Raw genomic sequence first — 24,633 nt, 5'->3', positions numbered from 1 at the left:
TACTTTACAAAAAACTGTTTAATAAGTGCATGCATGTCTGATACAGTCTGTACTATTCAATGGTTCTTACTGCTGTAAACACTTTCATTTTACTTGGTTTCTCTGATTATTTGTCCTGTCCGGCATTCAGAAGCATAACAAAAAAAAAAGACTTAAACCAAATTATCAAAACAAAACGGAATACAATCGGAGGGAGAAAAAAAAAATACAGCTCATCTCTCTCATATACTCATGATTCCAGCAAGAGAATTTATTCTTAATATAAAATAACCATAGTTTTCTGAAAGACTTTGTTCCAATCTAGAAACCAAAGTAAGAAATAAACAGACAGAAATAAAAGTTTCAGCACTTTGCGCATGTTGTCACATCCTTAAAATAAATCAGTCACTAATTACAGTATAAAAAGCATTAACGCTCATAATCCAGTTACCAGAAAAAAAGGAGGGGGGGGGGGGGTGACTAGCTTCTTCATGTCAGTTTCCTCATATTGAGCCAGGAGACGGGGTGGGGGGGGGGGGGGGGGGGGTACACTTTGGCAACCTGTGCTATCAAAACACAGCGAGTACACAGACACCTCTTGAAATTATAATATTTGGCCCTTGTGTACCCGAGTCAGAATCATGAACAGAGTTTCTGAAGGAAAGGTAGCTCCTGTGCATTCAGCTGTCAGTCACTGGCACAAGGTTTTCTTTTCTTTTCGTTCTAAGTACTGCATCGGTTGTTGTACTCAGCCGCTGTTGTTGCATAGCTCTCTTTGTGGTGAACGGGACAAGATGGCAGGTGGGTGGAGATGGGCGGGACTATCAGGAGGAGGACATGATGGAGGGTGGTGGTGGTGGTGAAGGAGGGGTTGCCATGGTGATGAGGGTAGAGCATGCTCGGCCTCCTCTGTGCTGCACTCCGGCGGAGGAGACTCGACGGGAGGATGGGAGGATGAGAGGAGAGGAGGAGTGCAGTACTACCTGTTGCTGTTGGACATGGCATACTGAGTCTGCTTCTGCTGGAGGAGCTCTGTGATGGCCAGCAGCTTTTTCAGCACGTGCTGCAGAGAGGAGACAGGAGTTAGATCATTCTGCTGTGACAGGAGGTTACAGACTTGTGTGTGTGTGTGTGTGTTCAGATGTGACGTCACGGGTCTCTGACCTGCTGCGCTCCCCTCTCGTTGCTCAGCGTCCGCAGCTCGTCTGAGTGTGTGGCACAGAGCTCGTGCAGCGCAGCCAGGTCCCGGGACAGGTCTGTCCTAAAGTGCTCGGTGGCTTCAGGGAGATCAGGGACATTCTGGTAACACACACACAGGGTTCTTATAAGCTTGTGAAATAGAGGTAGCCGTCAGTGACTGCATTAGAGCTGCAACGAGCAATCATCATTATCTATAAACCCACTTAGACCGGATGCCACCTATGAACGTCTTAAGAGCCACAAGAGAAACTTCTCATCAAATTACTTTAACACATTTCATCTTTTTCGAGACATGCGACAGATGAAATACTCGCTGGAAAGGTATACTGCATAACTGTAAATAAAGTCTGTTTTGAAAAGTCTGTGTTTTTGTTCTCTTAGCCGGCAAACAAGTTTTTAAAGTAGCATTTAGGACAAGAGCTGACGATCTAAGTGAAGGAAGCGATATTGCAGCAAATTACAGCAGAGTTTCATTGATGAAAACAATTTTGATTCAGACTCAGGTGTGTTGGGTCTGCATGGGTTAATTTGCTGAAATAATCAGAAGTTATTTGCTTTCTGACAATTAATCAACAAATGTTTTCAACTCTAGGAACAATAATTTGATCAACAATGTGACTCACCCCTAACTCATCCAGAAACATTATCATCCTATGTTTGTTGTTTTTGATGAAAGGGTTCACGCCCTCCATGTAGGGCTCCTGTTCGGGAATAGAAAAGACAGCTGTGTGTTGCCGACATACATTTTGAGCACCTATTCTGAATACTGAAGGATCCTAGAGGGAAATTCAAACCTTAGCACCAAATTCAACCAGGTTGGCGAGGTTTTGGACAGACTTGGCCACCAGGGTGAGGGTCCTGCCTGCTGTTGTTGATGGAGGGTCTGCAAGAAGAGATCACAGAGGAAATCACCCAGTGCAACACATCACACGGTAAACAAGAAGGGTTTTGCGTGTTTGCTTTTCAGGGGACGCTCACCAGCAATGATGTTGAACATTCTGGGGTTGAGGATGGCAGGACAGATCAGTCTTAGAAAGACAAAGCCACTGGAGGAACAATAGATAAGGTCAAGTTAGAAAACTTTAGAAAAGAAAAACAATGGTCACATGCTCGAATTAAATGAAGGTCCTAAATGCAGGGCAAAGATAAGCTGACTGCTTTTAAACCCACAAAACAAAAGCAGTGCTCCTACATTGTTCATAGGTGTTGGATTACCTTACAACTCTCGTCCGCATGGTGGTGTTAGCGGACCATTTCTGCTGCACAGACTTCTGCAGACAGCCGTAGATGAACCTCAGTGTCCTGGAAAGGTCATCAGAGAAAGACAGTGATTGGACATTTCTGTTTTATGACATGAATCAAACGATTTAGAGACAAAACTAGACAACAAAACTGTCTGGGCGGGGGTGAATGCTTACGGTGGAAGGATCTCAGCGGCCATGAAGATCTTCTCCACCAGCTCAGACAGGATGTTGAGGAGATGAGACAAGTTCAGATTCACGTCCTCATTCTTTTCCAGTTTGGAAGGGTTCAACTAAAAGCAAGGATCAATGAAGGGAGATAAACAAATGAAGATTGATTAATTCACATTTACAAGGTATTTGTGAGCTGTGAACATTCTTAATTCATTATCCTACAGTAGAAGCAAAGATTCAGGTAATCACAGATAAGAATTGTGTATTCTATGGATTTTTTTAAGTACAATAGACAAAAAACAAGTAGAGAAATGATACACTATGAGACTTACTTATGTGTGGGTAACTAAACTCAACAAAAACGTCTGAAATATTCATTGTGGTGTTAAACCTCAGAGCAGCCTTGAGACCTCCGCCATGCTGGTGCCGTTACAGTTTTATTTTTTGCTTTGAGACGGAACAACAGCCTTGTGCTGCAGCTGCACTGACGATGATATAAATGCCATGTTCCTAACCTTGTACCACAGATAAGTGCCAGATGACAGATGTATTATAGAGAGGGGAAACCTCTGGAGGTCTTTACCTCGCAGGACTGTTTGCTCTCCATGATCTTGAGGATGGTGTCTTTGAGGGCATGGTGGACGAAGGGCGTGGCTGTGGCCTTCATGTACTGCTCCATGAGAGTGCTGGCCAGTGTGGTCGCTCTGAATAAGGTTGTGGCCTCATCTGGGAACAAGGGGAAATAAATGTATGAGCACATGGTTCTTTATATTTCTTAGTTGACAACAATACAAACAATGAACTGAGCCCTGAAAAAACCCTGCAGACCTAAACAGCAGGATTCAAAGTTATTCCTTTTCATATTATTCAAGTCATCTCTTTAATGTGGGCGTTTCCTACCCTCCATGTTAATCTCTCTGTCGTTTAGTGTCCTGAGGAGGGGGGCTTCATCCTGCTCATGTCTGAAGATCCGCAGAAGGAGGCTTGCCAGTAAGGTGCGGTCCTGACCACACACATGGGCCAGAGCGTAGATGACATGGAACTCTTTCTGCAAGATCATCTGCAAAAGGACACACAACGATGACATCATTGTCATTTTGAGTGAACAACAGAGAAGACAGTTGATGGACGTTGCAGTCAAGAAACTTCTCGGTGGGTCAAACCTCTTTGAACTCGCTGTACTCCTCTTCAGGCATGATCTTCTCCATGGAGTAGCGGGCACGTACACGTAAGGAGCCCGGCTCTATGCCCTTCAGAGGCACGTGGGAGCTGAGAGGGAACCACTCATCAATCATCTGGCCCTTCTGCAGCCGGTTCAGCTGGCAGCGCATGAACACTGAGAAGGAGAGAGAAAAGGTGGGAGAGATGCAAGTTTGAAAATAAAACAAGAAGAGATGAGATGAATGCACTGGCTTAGAGATATCATATTTGTTTTAAAAGTTTTATATGTACGTTTTCTCTGCCTCTGACCACAGTTTATTTTCAGGTGTCGGTGTAAGTAACATGTTTATAATACAGCCCCTGAGATGTACCTCTTCTTTAGGGAGCAGGCCAAACTTTGTTTTGCAAAAAAAAAAAAAAAAACCGTTAACGCTAATGCTAGCTTTAGTATTAGCAAAAACTTACCTCAAGCACTTTAAAAGTTAAAAGCGGTACTTACAGATGTCACTGTCTTTGCTCTTTTTTGTCTTGTTGCTCAGGCTGATTTCAAATCTGTTGATTTCACTCGACAGGTCACTGAAACAACAAATTAATACATTTAGTAAACAGCATGAAAATATTACCAATTTTGAGACAGATCTAATGCAGCCGGGAATGTGAAAAGGATAAAACAGTCAGGGATGCAGAAAAGTAGGAGAATCCAAAGTAGGGAAAATATATGAGCTCACTCAAAGATGAACTCTTCAGTGAAGACGGGGTTCTGCCCGTCCCGAGGGTGCGTCTTTGCCACCTGGACGCTGTTCAGGTAGATGTTACAGTAAGGGCTGTTGAAATACTTGACCGGCAGCTTGTGGGCCTCCTCCACATAGAGCACTAGGCTGCTCACCTGTCAGGACATGAGGGAATTAGCACAGAAAAAATATATCACAAACTTTGCACTTTTCTTGTAACAATGTAAAAAATTGTGGAATGGCCTGGTTAAAAAAAAAAATATTATCAAGTCAATTGTGGGAATTATGTAATTAAGCTGTAACAACACAGACACAGCACTTTCTCATGCACTCAGAGGTGTATATGAATAAGTTCAGCCGGCTGAGGACTGTAAAAACATAATGGATTTTTTGATGGTCCACTAACCCACTGATTTCTCTCTATGCTGCAGATGACTGCTCTGACTATGACAGACGGGTCCATTGTCAGAGATAATGTGCTCTCTCCAATGAAGCCATGACACAAAGCACTAACCTTGGAGATCTTTAGTTATTAAGAGAGGTGTAAATTGTTTCGGTTCATTGTGAAACTGTGGTGGAACAAATTAGACTGAGACGGGCGGCCACGGTGAAGTTAATTAATTGGAAACACTGAATCATTTGGGCATCTGTCACAGTTATGCTCAGGTTTAATCAACTTTGAGCTTCATATTTTGGGTTAGGGTTAGGGGAATGTGTCTATCTACTGCTTTACTTTGTCTCCATGAAGACACACTGAATGAAGGTATCTGTACCTGTCTGAGCCTCTTGTTGGTGGTGGGCTGAGTGGTTTTCCTTAGGTTACTGCAGAAATTTTGAAGGCATTTCATCCAATCCTGTCAAAAAGAAAATGTTTTATAGAGTTTATTAGACACAGTTGACATGGCCTGCCTCTGTAAGAGCGCACTGTTCTGGAGAACAAGCGGTTTTACACTTGTGTGCTGGTCTTACCTGTGCCTGCTCTGGAACCTCTCCTGCAAAGTAGAATATGTACTGTTCCTCACTAAAGTGCTGGACAACAATCTGGAAACAGTTTAGCCTGAAATGTCAAACAGAAAAGGAGATTTTTTTTTTTCATTTGCGCAGAATAAAACCTCAATAAAACTATTTTATCCATGTGGTGTCCATCCAGGCAACTGGGAATTCAGAACTGAGTGACAGAACTTCCTAAACCCAAGAACAATATTCTGATTATCTCACCTGCCAAACAGACTGTCATGCACACCATACACGGAGCACACACTCAGGTCGATCAGCCCTTTCGGTTTGGTGGCTCTCTTCTCGCTCTCAAAGTAAATGAGCTGGGCGTCGTTTCCTTCCAGGATAAAGTAAAGATTCTTCCACCGTTTGCCTTTACCTGAGGGCCAGATGGACAGGGAAGTTGATTGTACTGGAGGATCCTGACTGACCTCACCAGGAAACTAGACTAAGGTAATATCATTGATGTTACAGGGAGCTACTGATGTGTGATTCAAGGCAGAAGCTACACAAACCTTTGTTGAACAAGAGGTAGCCTTTCTTCACAATGTTTTTGTAGAAAGCATCTTTTGTTTTCCGTCTGATAGTGTTATAAATTTCTCTCCCATCCACCGTGTCAGTAAGAACTTGTTCCTGGTGCTACAGTAAAGATATAAAAACATTTTAAACCATCACATACTCAGAAAGACAATTAAACGAGATATGGTTAATATTACATTTATTTACAAAAACAGAATCTGTTGCTTCAGAAGGATTCTTGAAAGTCACAATTGTAAAAGAACAGTGAGCAATCCAGCCTTATCAAAACCCTTAAATTTTTTAGCCAAATACGTAGAAAATCAAAAAGGCTTAATAATGGCACAAAGCAACTTAACATACCTGCACTGAAACTGGTTCTTTCAAGTTGTAGCCCTCAACAATCTGTTCCTTCTTGTAATGGTCGATGATGTCATCAACACTGAGAGAGAGAGAGAGAGAGAGAGAGAGAGAGAGAGAGAACAAGATGCAGCACGTTAATAACTGCAAGTCAAAATACACAACACATGCTGACTCTAACTTAATATTCTACAATTTAGCACATTAATTTCTCCTTATATTATTCTGTTTTATGAATAACCTGAATGCAGGCACATTGCCAAAAACATACCTGTTGTAGTACCTCCCCCCCATCATGTACTGATTGTTGGGGGTGGGGGAGACCTTAAACCTTTGGATGTTTTCATTGGTGCGGAAAAAGAGCGAGTAGTCCCCAGGTGTGTTGTCTGATGGCCGGAGAAGAAAACTGCACACCTGGCCAACTGTAAAAGGAGGGGCAGCGGAGGAATCGACAGAGGGATCAAGAGAAAGGTTTTAACGCCTGCTCAGCAGAATATTGTGATAAATGGACTTCAATGTCAGAATGACAATGTCACAAGTGATTAATAACTGTGGCCTAATGAAAGGCAAAGAGGGATGGTACCTGTCATCAGCAGGTTGTAGGCCTCCTGCTTGGTGACCTTTCCATGATACCAGCTGTAGGAGAAGAGCAACAGAGAGAAGAGCCACCACTGAGCAAAGCAAAATCCACAAAAAACAGATGTTCAGTTAAGCCAACTATAACAACATGTCTCGACACTGACAACTTTAATAAAATGGTATCTCTGAAGAGGATAGTCAGAGTAAACAGTTTATCCAGCAAAATGAATCACTACTGTATCAAAATAAATCATATGAGCCTTTTTGTGTTCAATGTAATGTTCCAAAGAAAATAAATGACCATAATTTAATCACATTGTTCTTACAGAGAGCCCTGCGCATGCTTACTTTTTATTTAATCATTTATTTTTAAGAGCTGGCAAATCAAATTTGAAGAATAGCTGATGCTGAAGGACACAAGTTAGTAGAAAATAATGACTCATGTGGAACACACTGTTTTGTTATGCTGGTCGGCTTGTTAAAGTAAATATAAAAACATTATTTATGTCTTGGAAACAAAGGAGGCTGACAGGATTGATATTAACCTGTACTGATATATTGTGTAAAAGGATGCACCCGCAAAATAATGCAAGTTATTAGTCACTGCCTCGAAGATAATGTTTACCCAGGTTTGAAGACTGACCACCGACCAGTTATTGGTTAATAAGTTGAGAATGAAGAACTTACACTTTTCCCTCATGTGGATCCTCCTCCCGCCCCTGAAAAATATCAGAAACAGAAATATTTTAGGACAACAACTGAGATGGATCACTGACTGCAGTTTTTCTGTCATTTACAAACCGAAATGAGTTATATGATCGTTCCCTTAACATTCTCTTAATTTTCCTATCTAGTGCTTTACTCACCACCTCCTCCACCAGATCCTCCACGATAAGGCCCTGCTCCTCTGTGCGAACGTTGGTCACCCACATCCAGCCATCATCCAGCTCATTGTGAACGATAAACATGTCTCCTTTTAGGAAGCTGAGGATAAGATGAGTCAAAGTGGACATTAGAAGAGAAAACCCAATTACACATTTTGTAAACTGTAAAAAATAAGGGCACTGTGTATCTGCAATAGAAGTTATTATAATTTATCACACACGGTTGTTCCCTCAAGGCAATGTGATGATGATGGGAATGAAACTGGAATCAGCACAACTTTATCTTTATCAAGACATTTTCCAAGTTAGGTAAATGTAAATTGTCTTTTTATTTGGTAAGGGTTGTAACTTCACAGTTCTGCCAGCAGGTGTCCTCATTGAACCACAACATTTGAGGTAAATGTTGCATGTCTATCAACTCCGTAAATCCTGTGACCCACTAGAAAACTCTGGGTTGAGGTTGACTTCAGACAGATGTTTATCAGATTCCGGAAGCCACGGATAACAGGGATCATCAGAGTGTGTGCCTACTGCAGCTTAATAACAGGAACAAGACTGCTTTAAATCAACAAGTCCGATGATGTACTTTCCAGGCTGCTGTGATGGGAGAAGCACGCCTTGCACATGCCAAAGGCATACAGTCAAAATAACCAAATTTTAAGTCCAGGCCATCACAGTGCTCGTCTGTGTCTCAGAACTTATAGGTCAGGAAAGCAACCGGTTTGATATAAAAATGTAATACTGTCTGTACAAGAATGGAAAAGTCTCTCTTTCTGAGATATCCTCAGAGACTCACCTGATCTCGTCAGTATCTGGCACTTTGGTGTATGGAAGTATGGCCCTGACTCTCCTCCTGTCCTCTACAGGCTGTGGAAACAAAAAAGAATAAAACTCTCATTCTTACCCATGATCTTTCAGAACTTTACTCAATGCTTCAAACAGATATATTTTCCGACCAATCTTTCAACATGAAACATTTCATCAGGTTAAGTACTTTTACTTAACATGATTTGAAGAGATTAGTTTCAATTTTGAAAACCATTTATTAATGATTGTCCTTTTTTGGGGTGTATTTTTAAATATTTGAAATCGGGTTTGATAGATCTTTGCTTCTATCCTATAATAATATTGACAAATAGCATTAACATGCCACTATAAGATATCAAGTTTTTTATTTCTACCAAAGAAAAAACACATTGCTGTCAGCCACAACCCAGTCACCTCACCAAAAAGAACGAAAAGATGCATTTCACAGTATTTATTTTAAGAAACAACTACGAGCAAAAGGAAAAGGGTAAATTTCAAGTAATGTCATGTCACACAAGCAATGGAAATAGTTAAGAATGTGGAGTCAGTCTCACCTCTGGGGGGGCCACTGGAGAAAGCAATTTCTCTCCTTTTAGCAAGCAAGACACATAGCTGTAATAACCAATCAGGTCCGATAGAGAAGAGAACCGCCGCCCACCAATGTAATAGTCCCCACACATGGCGATTATCCTGTTGAGAGAAAACACAACAATGATTAAAGACAGCATGGTTATTTTTAACATATAGACTAATCACTGCACTGAAGGCCACAGAAAATGTTCAACATTAATTCCTGTGACAGTGTGAGACTGTGTCAACATTGTTTTTCATTAGTGGGCTTACACCACAGATGAAACAGATCTCGTAATATCCAAGACAAAATAAGACTTTAAATATCTCAACCACAATCCTTAAGAACATAGTGTCTGTCTCTAAAGCACTGGTTTGAACCATATCCCACTGCAGAGCGACTAATCCTTATTATCTGCTCATCACTCGAGTGAATCTCGGATTGTGGGATTATACCAAAACACACTATAATATTACTTATTTGCTACAAGCAGCATCAAAAGACATTGACCTTTTGAGGTGAAGGTGTCATGCAATTAGCTTTATGTTCATAATTCACTTACAACCCTCAACCCCTTCAGCATCAATGTCATCATGTTCCCACACCAAACCACTGTGACTGAAGGACATGAAGTCATTGTTACTTGATTTATAAGATACATGCCTGGAAAAAACATCTGCGTCCCCCCCCAGTAGAGCAGTAGAAAGATAAGCTATTAAATGGGCAGATTCAAGTTTATTTAAAGGTTATATGATATTCACTGCAACTGTATGTCTAGCGCCAGCACCTGAGACCAAAACTTGTGCTTTGTATGCCACAACGCTCTTATCGTTCTCATCAAGGTGTTGTATTGTTATACAATTTGTGGATGTTGTGAAGCCCAGTGGCCCCTAAACACACAACCAGAGGCACGACTGAATACAGATACCTTGTGTACAGAGTCACCATAATAAACAATCCAGCTAGATGCAGTCCATAATGGTAAAATAAATCAACCATATTCAAAGATTGGAGCTCCTGTCAGTATCTGAGCCTCCATAAGTCGCTTCAGTCCATTAATGTGTGTTTTTGAAACACACATGAGCAGAGAGTGAGAGAACCCTGATCATTTTCAGAAGGCAGCTAGCATCTTCCTGTCCCGTGTATAGCTGTTAGACTGTAATAAATATAAGATGTGGTGTTGATGTTCCTGGTTTAAACGCACCATCACAGGCAGGTGACAAGTGTGACATCAAAAGAGAGGGGTGAATATTAACGTTTCCATAACATGGTCTACGTTGCTGATCTGAGCTAGAGCCATCTCTTCCTATATAGATGTAGGGAAGGACAACAAAGTACCATGGAGGGAATTGTATTTACTAACATGAATGTGTCCCTGGACTGAACCAAAACAAAACACAGAAGCTTGGATACCAGCCCACGCAGGAGTGTGGCTTCATTCTCTGCCCAGGATGTCATTATACCTAAATATCATGAAACCTTTAACAGTGTTTCTAAAATAAAAGTTTAAGAAACAGATAAACCTGATAAAAAGAAAGACTGTAAGCAAAGTAAGTTAAATGGTCTAGATAGATAAAGCACTGACTTTCATCACATGCTCATCTTATGTCCTTCGACACTTAAACTCGGCAATACAGAGACAGCTGTTGAAACTTGGTGCTACCTTTAACAACTAAATGTTTTCAAAAAACTGCTGAGTGATATTTTAAACAAAAGATACTTTCACTTTATCATATCCTAAAATAAAAGTATGTTCCCTTTTTTGGAAGGGCAAATCTTCCCCTTTTGTGTGTGAGCTGCAGGGTTAATGTGTCTTAATAGTGACTATAGCCAATCCATTGAGGGGAGGACAGATTGTAATGTTTGATCTATCTTGTTTATTGAAAGTTATGTTATAAATTACCCTATGGTATTACTTTTAGACAAGTGCACCGCCCTATTCCTTTTAGCTCAAGTCTTCTGTATAACACACACACACTGAAGGGTTCCAGAGGACAGAAGAGTACAAGTTGAAATGCCTCATAGAAAACACTATTCTCAAAAGTATAGTCAGATTGAATTACTGTAACACTTGAATTGAAGCAGTCTGCAGAGGCACAGAAGGCCACTTTTGAAACTTACACATTTTTCAGTAGCAGCACATGTCGTGTCTGTGACTGTCTGTCCTTCTGATTAGCAGCTAATGAATAACTTCTGTAGTTCCCCTATCTTTATCTGGTAACTGAAGGTGGCATGCTGCCTGCTTGTTGTCAGATAACGTGATATGTTCCGTTTCACCTACTAACAGGACTCTGCAGAGAACAGACAAACAGTACATGTCACATCAAACTCTTATGACTGTTTCCTTTACAAAGCTCCTTGGTGTAGGCTGTTATTGACACCATGGTAGACAGGTTAGCCAAGTCTACGTAACTTCTATATTGATACGGTGAACACCAATGAGCCTACAAGGATCCCACAGGTTTCTAGGAAGACAATGGCATCAATGGATAAAAACAATTAACGGGACAACAAATGTGTCTGCACTTGTTGGCCAATTCACATTATTTTCCCCCAGGAAGCTGAAACAAGTTAACTAAATACCAGCCCACGCAGGAGTGTGGGTTCATGAGACCACCTCGACATGTTGATGCAAAAAAACTAAGACTTTTTAGTTTTTAGCAGGCTCCTGATGCAGCTTCAGAATGGATCATTCAATGAGATTAGTGGTTTGCTGCTTGCTGTGTATACTCCAACATGCATCTTAATCTTAATCATACCTGAAGTGGTTGACCACGTTGGTCATGCTGAGGAACGACAGGACAAAGGAACCGGGCCGGCGGTCACTCTCCCTGATGAGGTAGCTGCCAGGGGTCCGGGCCTGGCGCAGCCGCTCCTCAGCAATGGTTCGGTCTAGCTTGCCATGGTACCACCTGAGATGAAGAGAAAATGATGAACCAATTAGGAGGGGGGAGACAGGTGGATGGTGCGTTTATGACACAAACTATGAAAAGCTGGGAAATTTTAACCAAAGCAAATCTACATTAAGATGAAATTGAAAGGAATCCTTAATAAAGTTATGAGCCTATTCAAGAGGGAAGTGCCCATTGTTGTTGAGAAGCAATTGAACCATTACTAATTGATTGGTTGAATTGATGTAGTGCCTCGCAAAAAACTTTAGGATAAAATATCAACATGGTATATCACAACAAAAATGATATCACAAACACAAGAGTAGTGGCCTCACCACTAGCAACCTCCTGAGGTAAATATAATGTGAGAAAGTTATGGTTCGTTTTAAGACGGTTGTTGACTTTAGAGAAAATGTGAGTATTTAATTGCTAAAAATTGTAACCTTAAACATAATATTGTGATAATGACTTCACTGCAATTAGAATCGCATTCTTTCATTCACTTATGGACTTGTAAAGGGATGCAAGTAAATTCATGCATTGTATATTCATTATTGATAGACTGATAACGAAATCAGCATTAGACAGTGAAGCTATGTGAAATGTTTCGACCTACTTTCAGGGGAGAATGACCCAGACAAGATGAGTAGGTCATGTATTTTTCAGACAAATGGACGGAGGAAGGCGAGTAAAAGCTCAATTGAGAGGCTTTTATTTTTGAGTTTCCTCGACACCAGGAAAGTCTCACTTCTTCTCTGCATTAAACAGAAGCCTGAGCAACACCACTGGTTAACATGTCAGCAAGTGAGACTGATTTGACAGGACTTTTGCTAGTTGGGGTAATAATTTACCCTGTTTTCAAACATAAGGCCAGTGAGGCCTCAGAATGAAGAGCAGTAACTGGAAAATCATCCAGCGGTGGCAAGATGAATGAGGTGGTGCAGCAGCTCCTTTCACAGGAGACATAAAGGGGCTCCCATCTGGTTTAGGTGAGACGAGGTTTGTATTTTAAAGAAAACATGATCAAGTCTGTTATCACAGAGAAAGCTGCAGAGGGCTTGTTGAAGCAAATAGGGGGAGTTAAGGGTCTGTGAGGGTGCTCTGGGGGGATTTGGGTGATAAGAGATTTGAAAAGAGGGATGGAGAGCAGTCAGAGAGTGAGGCCAAGCAGCCCTTAAAGGGCTGAGGAAGCTGGGGAAAGTAATGCTGAAGGAGAATCATCGAAACTGGAGGAACGATAGATGACTGCTAGGCGACGAATTGCAGAGAGCAGAGCAGGACAGACCAGCCTACATAATTTCAAATTCTTGTGTCATTTCAAATTCATTTAAACTTAATTTGTAAAAAGACTGACAGCCCTAATTACACTCTCTGTATAATGACATTAAAAGACAATTATGAAGACATTTTGGATATAAATGTCTAGTGCAACTAATATGGAACCAGGTCAAAGACAAAGAGGTCAAAAACTGAATTATAGACAGAAGAATTGTTCAGCAGAATCTTTTTCAAACAGGAATAAAGCTGCAAAAGCCAGTTACTGTTTCTATCGCTTCAAGCTTTGCTAAAAACAGACAGCAGCCTATGTCAGAGACAACACAGCATGGATCATGATTGACAGAAAGAAGATGATTGAAAGAAAGATGCTGATCTATTACACAAAGTTTTAGAGGTACGAGTGCTTTATTTGACTGGCACAACAAAGTCCATAGATCATTAAATATTCGAGTTAAGAATGAATGTGAATTTAGAGTTACCCTGTGTGCGTGTGTGCTTGATGTGTCACTATTCTCACATTAAATTCATTTTAAATCTATGGAGGCGAATCATGAATGTGGATTGTTATGGTCACTTTAACCCTGATGTCTTGGCTGGGCGTGTCCCGTCTCACCTTGTGATGCGTGTGGCAGGTGAAATACCTAAACACAAAAAGTTTTTTTTCAATGTTTCTAAATACGTGTCTCAAATTCTAGGGCGAATAGCAAACAAAGTAATCTTAAATACTATACATGTCCTAATAATAATAAACACAGACACTAATGAGAAGTTAAAGTGTAAAGTGAGCATAGATCAGCAGGGGCATGAGGAGAGCGGACATATGGCAGGGTAATACGGCACGGTACAAGGTACCCGGGCCCCCACTACAAAATGAAAATGGCAGAAATCCGACAGTTACTGAATGCACACATTGGGGGGAAGCATTACCCGAATTAAAATGAGCAAGAGGTTATAAATGTCGGTTTCAATAAATTGTCGGTGTCTTTCTGATAACATCATTGAGCCTGTTTACATGACCAGCCATAATACACACCTCTCGAACACTTGGGTACACTGGCTACAACCTGTTACACACACTGAGTGACCTGAGCCTCTTCATAAAGTAGTCTACTCAGTCCCCTATTATTGACGGCATCTGATTTACCAGAGCAGTCAAGTTTGATGTTGAGGTGCACCTCAAGGAACTTGTGTGACCTCAGTGCACCCACTTCCTCACCCTGCAGAGGGTGATAGGTGTATAGGACATTGCGTTCACACAGGCACCTGCTTTGTAGAGAGTGGGGAGATGCTCCGGAGAATGACAACAGCTTAAGAGAATAAAAAAGGCTGGAAATATTTGTTGTTAATAGTTAATGGATCCATTGAGGGCAACCAAATGCTGGATTTCAGTGTGCTAGAGGCTATTCTCTTGCAGTTTAGGTTACTGTTAATCTTTAAAGCCTGTGGTATTCCTGACTTCCTTCACGGCCTTGCAATATAATTTTGTGTTGCCACAGCAGCTTTTGCCGTGTGGATTTGTTTTAGTATAGTACCTTGAGGTCATCTTTGTAGCCTGGCTGATTCAATTTACACAGAACTTTCTGAAGATTTGAGGAAAACCGTAATATTTCATACTATTATTTCACTGCCCATAAATCAATGGAATGTAATTGGGTCAACCAGACTGAAAAGGTGCTCTGATAAACAGACTGTGAGCTTAAACCATGACAATAGTGACAGGATACAGTTCTAGTATCAGCTTGAGGAATGTCCCATCATGTCAGTACATGAACAGCACCCACTGACGTCTTGCTTCCCTCTACTGACACTCATCTCAAAATAAGGCATTTCTTCCTCTGTCTACAGTTCCCTCACAATCAACTAAAACAAGCTAACACCTAGAATCTGCAATACATGAACAGTCCTCACTCACATAGCTGATCATTATTCTTACAACCAAGTCACAACTAACCTGTTTGTGGCACCACACAACACCCATAGTGTCATCCTTTCACCAGCCCAATGCCCACATCCTGACTTTCATTTTCACACAAGTCACCCATTTATTCACTTCATCATGAGACAAAGGGTGAATACAATCCTTTCTTGCACTCAACTCATGATTTGACGCATTTTAGACAGCGCCTGAAGCCAGCCATACCAGCACAGGCACGTTGAATACTCGAGGCAGGAGATATTAGGCAACTACCTTTAAATAAATAAAGAAAATGACAGAACAACAACAAACAGATTTATCTGAGTTTAAAAAAACAACTATAAAAGCTTTATGGAAAATTAAGGAATTAGAAAATCTCCAGGGTGTAACACATCACCCCAAAGTGGATAAAATATCAGATATATTACAGTTGCAACAAGCTTCTGTTTGAAAAAAACAAATCTTTGAACAATTGTTCTCTAAATGAGACAACATAATCTACTGGCTAAAATCATTTAAGAATAAGCATTTTTACAGGAAATGAAGCCCTGACTATATTTGGCAGGACTTAACCATTAAATAAGGCTCAGTTAATGGACTGCTGAAACACTCACTGATCATCCATTCTAAAAAAAATACTGTAGTGCGGAACATACTTAAATCAACATTTGATAATGATTTCAGGTAGGCAAAGAATCTATGCTTTGTATCTGTACTGTAATGTTATCATATCCGAGACAAATCTGAAAACAGCTTGCTGCTATGTCTCTCTCAGTCTGTCTATCTCTCATTAAGCTCTTTTGTGAGCTCTTGCTCTCTCCAGCTCATGTCTCTCTTCTTCATTTTCTTTTGTCTTGATGGATGTTGCTGTGCTCACGCATCTCCCCAGATGTACTGTCAGCCCACATCAGAATCAAGAAGTAATGAAACATTGCCTTACTGTTACTGTGAGGCAATGTGCATTACGAATATGCCTCAGTCGCACTGCCAACTTTCTATGGGAGGTACTTTTCTACACTGGAATTTAATGCCCAGCAAACACCCCATTGGAATTATTTTACAGAGCCAATACACTCCATTCAGCATCTGGAAACCACATTTACAATATATCTATCCATGTGATCTAATAACAACATTGTGCACAATAATATGATTTAGGCAATATTTTTTTTAAATCTAATCACAAATTAAATAGTTGATAAATTGAAAAAATCAGCCCACAGTAGAGATGGCGAGGTACTAGTCGCTGGGATGATATGGTGCCCCACTTACGCCGAGTTTGCCCTCGGCTGCATCTCCCTGTGCCGTGTCCCGTGGTCTCACAAGGTGCATCCACTCCACTGATACAGCTGCTGGCCAAACAAAAACTGTGAGCTTCGATGTGGAAAGTAGAGCAAAGGCAGCTCCAAATCCATACAAGGCATGATGAGGTGACCCTGCTGCCGCCCTGGTACAGTCATCTCCCGTCACTAGGATCAACGAGCAATACCCACTGAAGCAAAATGAAGAGGAGGACACTGAGATGCGGACTGTTACCCCACATGCAGTAAGTTGTGCCAACTAGTTGGAGGAAAACTGGATGACCATGTTTTATCCTGTCCTGAAGAATTACACAGGTTGTTCTCCAAGACTTAGACTGTAGCCCTGTAGTCTTTGCTCCCGCTGCATCCTCTGAATTTCTTCTCCTCTTACTCTGTTCTCTCTCTCTCATAAACTACGCATCATGAGCATGCGGCTGATTGGTTTTTGAAGCAGTGGGACAGCAAGGGTAGGAGTGGCATCTCTGCACACACAGGGACACTCATGTCCCACGAACACTCAGATACAGACAGACATGCGTTAGTGGAAAAAAGCCATGAAACCATGTGACCTTTGAGAGTATACAGTATATGCATCTGGCTTCAACCATGATTCAAAAACGAAACACAGGGAAACGTCAAGATTGTTCACCCTGAAAGTTTCCATCAGGCTTTTGACCACACAACAGGCAATCAAATGACAAACACCACAGCAATTTATGTAAACTATTTAGGTTTCCGTATCAGCCATATGAACAACTCTCATGCAAAATTGTGTCCCCATAACCATTTACCTATATTTGCATGCTCAGGTTTTCACATGGAAAGAAAGTGGACTGGCAGCAGCTGCGTATTGGTTTTGTTTTGTTTTACACGCTATGAACGGCCGAGGCTTGTTAGACTCAGCCAGGGTGTTAGAATGGCAGCACAAATGGGCAGAGCTAAACCATATAGATTGAGAGATGGGGAAAGGGCATCCGTGCATCTTCAGCCTTGCTCAGTCTGAAAACTAACCAACCACCATCGCTCGTAAGACCAGCCAGGCACACAGGGACCAAGGCAGGCATCTTGGCTTTCCTGCTATGAAAAAGTCTCCCTGAAATAACATCATTACATCAGTGTTAATAGGCTTCACTGTCAACTACCCATGCAATATTCCTCTTGAATTTTTTATATCTACAAGCAGGGACGTCCAGTTAGGAACATTCACTTCCAGCTGAATTAAAACCATCATTGCAAGTCTAACTGTATATGGAGTAATTAATACAAATGTCCAAAGTGTAAAACTAGTTATTTTGGATTAAGTAACAATGAAGTAACAGCCCTCTTAAAAGAAACACTTTTATTATTCTTCCTGTGTCTGAGGTTATGTCTGAAGTGCCATAACACTAAAGCCTAACACTCAAAGACTTCCTGTGCAAAGTCAACTCAATCAGCACACCTAACTCATGTGAAAAGTCATTCATCATCTAAAATCCCTGGTATTGTCAAACAACTGAAATGCTTCTGAGGATTCCGCTAATGCCACAGTGAGTGGCTCAGAAGTCTTGAAAACAGGATGTATGAGAGAAAAGGGCAGTGTGGGTATTGGAAGGGCATGACAGGACATTGCATAACACAATGATAATGCATGGAAACCATAGGCTTTCCCTTATCAATGCACAACACAGATCTTACACTAATAAAAGTGACTGGTGGGACATTCAATGGGTCCAGTAAACCAACAATAATAGGGTTCGGCACCAATAAAGTAATATGGCGGCTGAAAATGGCATAAGTGTCACTTTCCTCGTTATTATTTGAAAATCCTGCTATATAATGTGCTTACAATAAAAACGTATGAATGCAATGCAGTCAGTGTTTCCCCAGCGGAGGCCAACAAAAGTCTTATTTGTCCCACCACAAGTTTCATGTCAGTGCCCTGTCAAAATGATCCATTAGGTGTAGCTTTCCAGCAAGGAATACTGCAGTAATTAAAAAAAGATGACAGGAAATAACAGGTTTACTACTAATCATTGGGCTCACCAGTCCTTAAAAAATTGTGTAATTCAATCCCACTAATCAAAACCTGCTTTGTTATAAACGTGTTGTAACTGGAGAGAACAACCTTCATCGTAGTTGAGCTACGCAACATCATCCACGTGCCCCTTAGAATTCCATTGTATCAGCCACCCAACACAAAGTGAAATTAGGTAGGGTGGGTGCTCAATTAACACTGCACTTACAGCCACGTTTCCACAGCCAACTGTTAAATCTGGTAAACTCATTCACACAGCCACTGATCTTCAAATCCAAGTTTTCCTTCCCCCTTTTCTCTTTTCCTCCTACCACCACCTCCTCAGGGAAACTCTTTATGACTTGAAATCCTCTCTAATCTTCGTGGAAACTCAAAATCAACGACTAATTTCCCAACAAGCTGTTAGTTTAAGCTCAGGCGCTAGGCCTGAGGCTTCTAAAGGCAGCAGAACGCTCACTGCATGGGAACCAGTAGATATCTTTGCGCTTGCTTCTTCATTGAGCTATCCTTTGTGTCAAATTCTTATCACATTTCTGCATTGTTTATGAATGGCACCCTGGTGTACAGAGGTGTGAATGAATGTAACTGTTGTTTGGGTCTCTCCCACTTGTAATAACATTTTCACTGTACTGCACATGTGCCGTGTTTAGCTTTCACAATTACTGTGCAACCCACACTGGGACAACTCAATAGTGTGGAAGATTTCCACCATCACTCTTCAGATATGCACTTAACAGGCTGCTAACATAACTCAAAGGAATACAAGATCAGTCTTGGAGCCCGATTACAGAAGGCAAACACAGCTGAGTGGGCAGGGTGAGATTCAGAATCACTCAGACGAGTGTGGGTAGTCAGCTGTGAATGCAACACCCATTGCTGCCAATGCTAGATTTGCCAGTGGCAAATGCTTTTATAGGCAGAGTGAAAAGTCAAATGAATGTACAAGTCTTGTATTACACATACAAGAGACGGGATGTTCGCATAAGGGTCACAAAGTGTGACACAAGAGAAGTGGATTTTATGCCATTAGGTTCACTATATTGCCTGCAGGCAAAAACTTCAACTTCAAAACAATGTCTTTGACTGTGATTCATTTTGCCGCAATCCTTGTATATCAGATTAGGCACCTTTTACAGGAGAGCACCGCTGGATGAGACCTATCAGCGCCGTCTATCAAAGTGCATCAGTAAAAACATTGTAGAGTGACATACCCTTGTTTAAACTGGGTCATCATTTTTTTCCCTTTGAAAGAAAAGACAGCCCTAATAACTTGTCTGTTGTAGACAGGGGTACAATGCCAGAAAAGAGGATGAATAAGGCTGTTTACCTAACTCTGTGTCTAGCCCTGCTTATATATATTCTTATCGTTGCCACACGTGCCACTATATATATATATATATATATATATAGTGGCACGTGTGGCAACGATAAGAACACAAATATACAACATGGAGCATTTGACCTCATTCTTTCTTTAAAGCAGAAGTTTGCAGTGTACATTTCTATGATAAAAGTAAAGTCATATTTTATCGCTCATTTTAGCAATCAAAAAGTGCCAGTATCGCTCAGCACTTTCAATTCAGTGTCATGAGGGTAGGTCTCTTTCTGAAATAACAGGGTCATAACCAGAAAAATTAACAAAACCCTTTAGTCATTATAAGAGACTATAGCTTTTGTTGTGTCTTAATCAATTTCGTCAAATAACACATCTCAGGCTGGGCCAGATAGAGTAAGTGACTAGATTTATTTTGACTCAACAGTGTGTACAATTCATGCAAAGGTGACAACTGTTAAAATGCCTCGCTGCCAATCCTGCTAGTTGATAAACTGGAATTCAAGGACCAAACAAAGAAGTCCATATTTCCTTGGCAAAAGGTCTACTTCCAGTGCAGGAGCAAATTCCATTTAGGGTTTTTCGTTACCAGTACAGGCAAGACTGGTCAATTGCAGGCCTTCCACTTTCCCAGCAATCTGACAGGGAGATATAGGGTGGCTTCTAAAATAAGAGCTGAATCCACACTCCAGGCCCAGTCACTTCCATATTTCACAGTATGAAGGCCAGAAATGAAAAAGCTCAGCAGTTCTCTAATGAGACTGTAACAAATGGGAGGGCTGTATTTGGGTTATTACAACAGCAGCACACGCACACAGGTTTGGACACGTGCTTATTAGCATGCTTGATAAATTCATATAAATGCCTGTCATTATAGATACGGGTCATTAATACTACGGATAGGATTGACCTGCCATGCTTTGATCAAAAAGTTTCAAATTCTCATTCAGGCTTATCTCACCTTAATCACAAAGAAAACATATTTCTAACATATTATGCCCAAGAGGTCAAAGGACTGTAAATTAGCTGCAAGTATGCAAATGTGCATCGAAAGAGGACTGTTGGATTTCGATTTCTTCATGTTGCAAGATGGAGCACAATCCTTAACTGACAGTAATCTGGCTCATATTGCAGTGACATACAGATGAACAGGTATTTTATGGGGCTGAACAGGGACACTGTACCGATCACACCAGCTATACATGTACCTTACTGTAGATTGGAGATGTAAAAAGACTAATTGCTCGTCCATTAAAAAAAAACGACTTTAATTCATTAAGAATATAAAGTTGTTGGATGGGCAGTATTCAGTGCAGTATTTCCCAGCAGCTAAGTTTCATACAGTCACGAGCAATTGAGATGAAAGCTAATGATTCAGGTATGACATATTGTTAAAAATGTTGTGACTGAATATTTGTATGTATGTTACTTATTGAGTTAAGCTACAACCACATAAATATGTTTTGGTTTTGAAACAACAACAAACAAAACATTGATACTCTAAAACGATTGAAAACGAATCACATGACCATTCACGTACAGGGGTCATGAGCATGCTGGTGTAAACAGGAAGTAGATTGTCCACTCTGCAGTTTGTTGCTTAGAAGAAAATCCTACAAACGAGAGCCAGGAGTGGTGGAAAGTTCTGTGCAAGAAGCTTTTCAAGAATCTCAGTTTTAGGGGCTTAAAAACTGCAGAGGAGTATGGACACCAGGCATGAACAAAGAAAGCACTAGGCATTTTCAAACTAAAATGTATTACTATGGACTCAGCCTTAGACTCTGTTTTGAATGTCATGTATTACTGGTATTCTCTCATTTATAAAGTCGAAAACAAACTAACAAGTTGTGCTACATTTTTGCGGTGCTTCTTTTTCAATTTTGTCCAACAGTTGGGACGAGGGGATAAAAAGCAGGAGAGGCAATGGTATTTTGGTGGAGTTATTTTGCTTATTCATTGTTGATTCATTAAATCAAGTGCATAAGTTTATTTTTACATACAGCTTCCATAAAAGATTACGATGCACTGCAGAACATTCAATACACTTATTGAATCTATTTAATCAATGTAAGTTCAGAAATGAGATGTATAATCCAGCATTCTGCTATATACACACACAATTTTGTTGATTTGAGCAATTGTATTACAGGCATTATAGTGTTTCAAATGGCAAAGAGAAAAATTTGGCCGAATTGGGATTATTTCATGAGCACAACTGGGTTATTAAAACTCCACAGTACATGGAGCAGTGATAATGGTGTGTAAATGTAAATTATAACTGATGATGAGTAGCACAAGTGACTAATGAACCTGCCCGAGTCAACAGATTCCAGGTATACCGCAGCAGAGGAAGGTTGGGAACCAGCAGAAAGTGCGGGATGCTTCATAAATGTTGCTTTAGATCATTTATAGTCAGTATACTTACTGGTTGGTGGGAGGTGCAGAGAGGGGGAACACCACCTCCTCTTCCTCATACTCGGGTCCATCCTGCAGGTCGCTCTCATCCGTAGTGCCGCCGATCCCCGCGTAGCCTGGAGGAGGGGGAGGAGGTGGTGGCAGCGGGGGGAAAGCAGAGGGCCCATCCGGCCCGGTTGATATGGGTGAAACCCGACTAGCCGAACCCTCCGACGTGGGAGAGCAGCACACGCTGCCCGCGGTCCCTGAACTTGTTCCTTGGAAAACTGAATGTCCACCTCCTGCTCCGCCACTCCCTGTTGCGGTCAGCACTGGTCCAGTCAGTTCCCCACCAGGCCCGGGATAGATCATGCTCATGTCGGGGAGTGAGTCCGGCGATGTGTTCGAATGTTGCCGGACCGCTGGTGCGGGTGCTTGTCCCAAATCAGCTACTCTCACTCTGCTCGGCTTAGGATAGTAGGGGAAAGCTGCCGTCTCCGGGCCTCCTCCGCCTGCCACCCCTGTCCCTGTCGTGACCGAGCCCGTATCCTCACTGCTGACCTCCGCAGCCATCATTTTGGGGAAATGCGTAGAGGGGAAAAAGTCCAGAAGGGAACCTGCCCTTCCCCTCCGCCCTTACAACACTCCTTCAGTGTTTGGGCTCCGGGGAAACAACACCAAAAGTTTCTCAAAAACGCGTTTGGCTAGCGTTAGCCAAATAGCTAACTTAGCCTACTTAGCTGCACTAGCGGGCGTTAGCTTCACCGCACATTCGCTCCCTGTGAGTTAGCCACGCTACCGCTAGCGGGACGGCTAGCAGCGTCGAGACACTTGATGAGTCCTTGCTCGCTATGTCTTCATTGTTTCCTGAGTTTAAAGTTCACATAGAGACGCTGTCTGCAAAGTAACATTCAACACGTTGAAGGTAGAACATCAAGTCACCGGCGTTTCCTGTTGATTTTCTTCGCACTTCACCCTCCGCAGACACACCACTTGTCGGGCAGTGTTGTTTTATTGTCACTGTTGTGTGTAATCCTCGTCTTTTCTTCCAGTGTTGTTGTTGTTTTCTTTCCTTCCGAGTTTCCAGCCGCCTCCGGTGGACTCCACAGCCGACCCAGCCTTCCCGCCTACATCCCCGGGGAGGGATATCCCCCCGTGCGAGCTGCCATGTCTTTAACCAAAGTAAAACACGTTTACCAGCGAAGTTCGCTTCTTTTTTTTCTGGGTTTGCGAGCTGGTAGCTTCTCGCTGCTCTCTCTCTCTCTCTCCCCTCCCTCTCTCCCACTCCTCACCCAGCAGACGCAGCCAAGTGAGCACCGAGCGGCTCAGCTTCAATCCATGACATCTTCACTCAGCTCTCCGAGACCTGGGATCCGAGATTCAATAAGACAGGTTCACGTTGATTAAATATCAGCTCCTAACTATTATACTCAGAGAACTACAACACAACAACTTTCAGGCAAGCAAGATATACGTTTATCATTTTATTAAACTCCAATTCATCAAACTATCCAAAGATAGAAAACAAGAAAAAATATATATGTATGTTTTATACCTATCAATATATGTAGCTCATACTATTTTAACTCCAATTTGTGTACGGTGTAGTTCACGTCCCTTATAAGGTATAATAGTGTATATGCATATATGTGTGGTTCTTCAGTATCTCCTATTACATAATGCACAAATACAGCACCCATCCTCCTTTTACCATCCTGTGCCACTGCACTTTAAGTTTGTCTCTCTGCATCTGTAGTAAAATGTGTATATTATGTACATATTCTCTGTATTTTCTGTTCAATTTTATTTTAAATGTCTATTTTAGTCGTCTTAGTACTTTCACGTTCTCAGCTACTGAAACAAGGGAATTTCCGATATGAAATATAATTTGATCCAAACACTTCAAATGAATAAACAATGCAGACTATTAATTATTGTAGTGTATTTTGCAGCAATTTGCATACTTCTAATTTGGAAAAATGTCTCTCCTCCAACTTTTAACTTGCTGTTTGACCAAGTATGGAAACACTGAACTTCGGAGTGGTTATATCCTACAATAGTTGACATATTTTTAGGAGATATGAGTTCCTTTATTCTCTTGTTTGGAGAATTTGTTTAAACATGATCAGTGAGGGAAGATATCCTATTCACGTGGTGGCATTTCCCTTGACATTACACTCAGGGTGGGAGGCTCGACTCCTGTTATGTTTGTCATACTGTGATCCATGTTAATACGTTATATAAACAGATGCAGGAGTCTCTCATGTTCAATGTACATACGATTTGTTAGTCTACTGGATTCACATCA

The 24,633-nt window shown here is 41.4% G+C and overlaps 1 protein-coding gene across 1 annotated transcript; it reads right to left on the bottom strand.

Moving 5' to 3' along the window:
• On the bottom strand, window positions 1-23,590 carry LOC133946831 (ras GTPase-activating protein 1-like). Its single transcript, XM_062382139.1, has 25 exons — window positions 22,357-23,590; window positions 11,959-12,111; window positions 9,183-9,318; window positions 8,618-8,688; window positions 7,804-7,921; window positions 7,625-7,656; window positions 6,942-6,994; window positions 6,630-6,780; window positions 6,362-6,440; window positions 5,998-6,121; window positions 5,705-5,861; window positions 5,456-5,543; window positions 5,260-5,340; window positions 4,484-4,641; window positions 4,255-4,331; window positions 3,758-3,930; window positions 3,495-3,654; window positions 3,178-3,320; window positions 2,598-2,713; window positions 2,395-2,481; window positions 2,158-2,225; window positions 1,974-2,062; window positions 1,803-1,880; window positions 1,144-1,278; window positions 1-1,042 (listed from the first exon to the last, which is right to left on the bottom strand). Exons 1-25 carry the CDS (start codon window positions 22,899-22,901, stop codon window positions 959-961), a joined length of 3,156 nt encoding a protein of 1,051 aa, XP_062238123.1. The 5' UTR covers window positions 22,902-23,590; the 3' UTR covers window positions 1-958.
• Window positions 23,591-24,633: the final 1,043 nt, after the last annotated feature.

The sequence above is a fragment of the Platichthys flesus genome, chromosome 3 (genome assembly GCF_949316205.1).
Source record: "Platichthys flesus chromosome 3, fPlaFle2.1, whole genome shotgun sequence".
Taxonomy (NCBI): domain Eukaryota; kingdom Metazoa; phylum Chordata; class Actinopteri; order Pleuronectiformes; family Pleuronectidae; genus Platichthys; species Platichthys flesus.
Note: the sequence above shows the minus strand (reverse complement) of the source record. Positions and strands in the feature narration are given on the sequence as shown.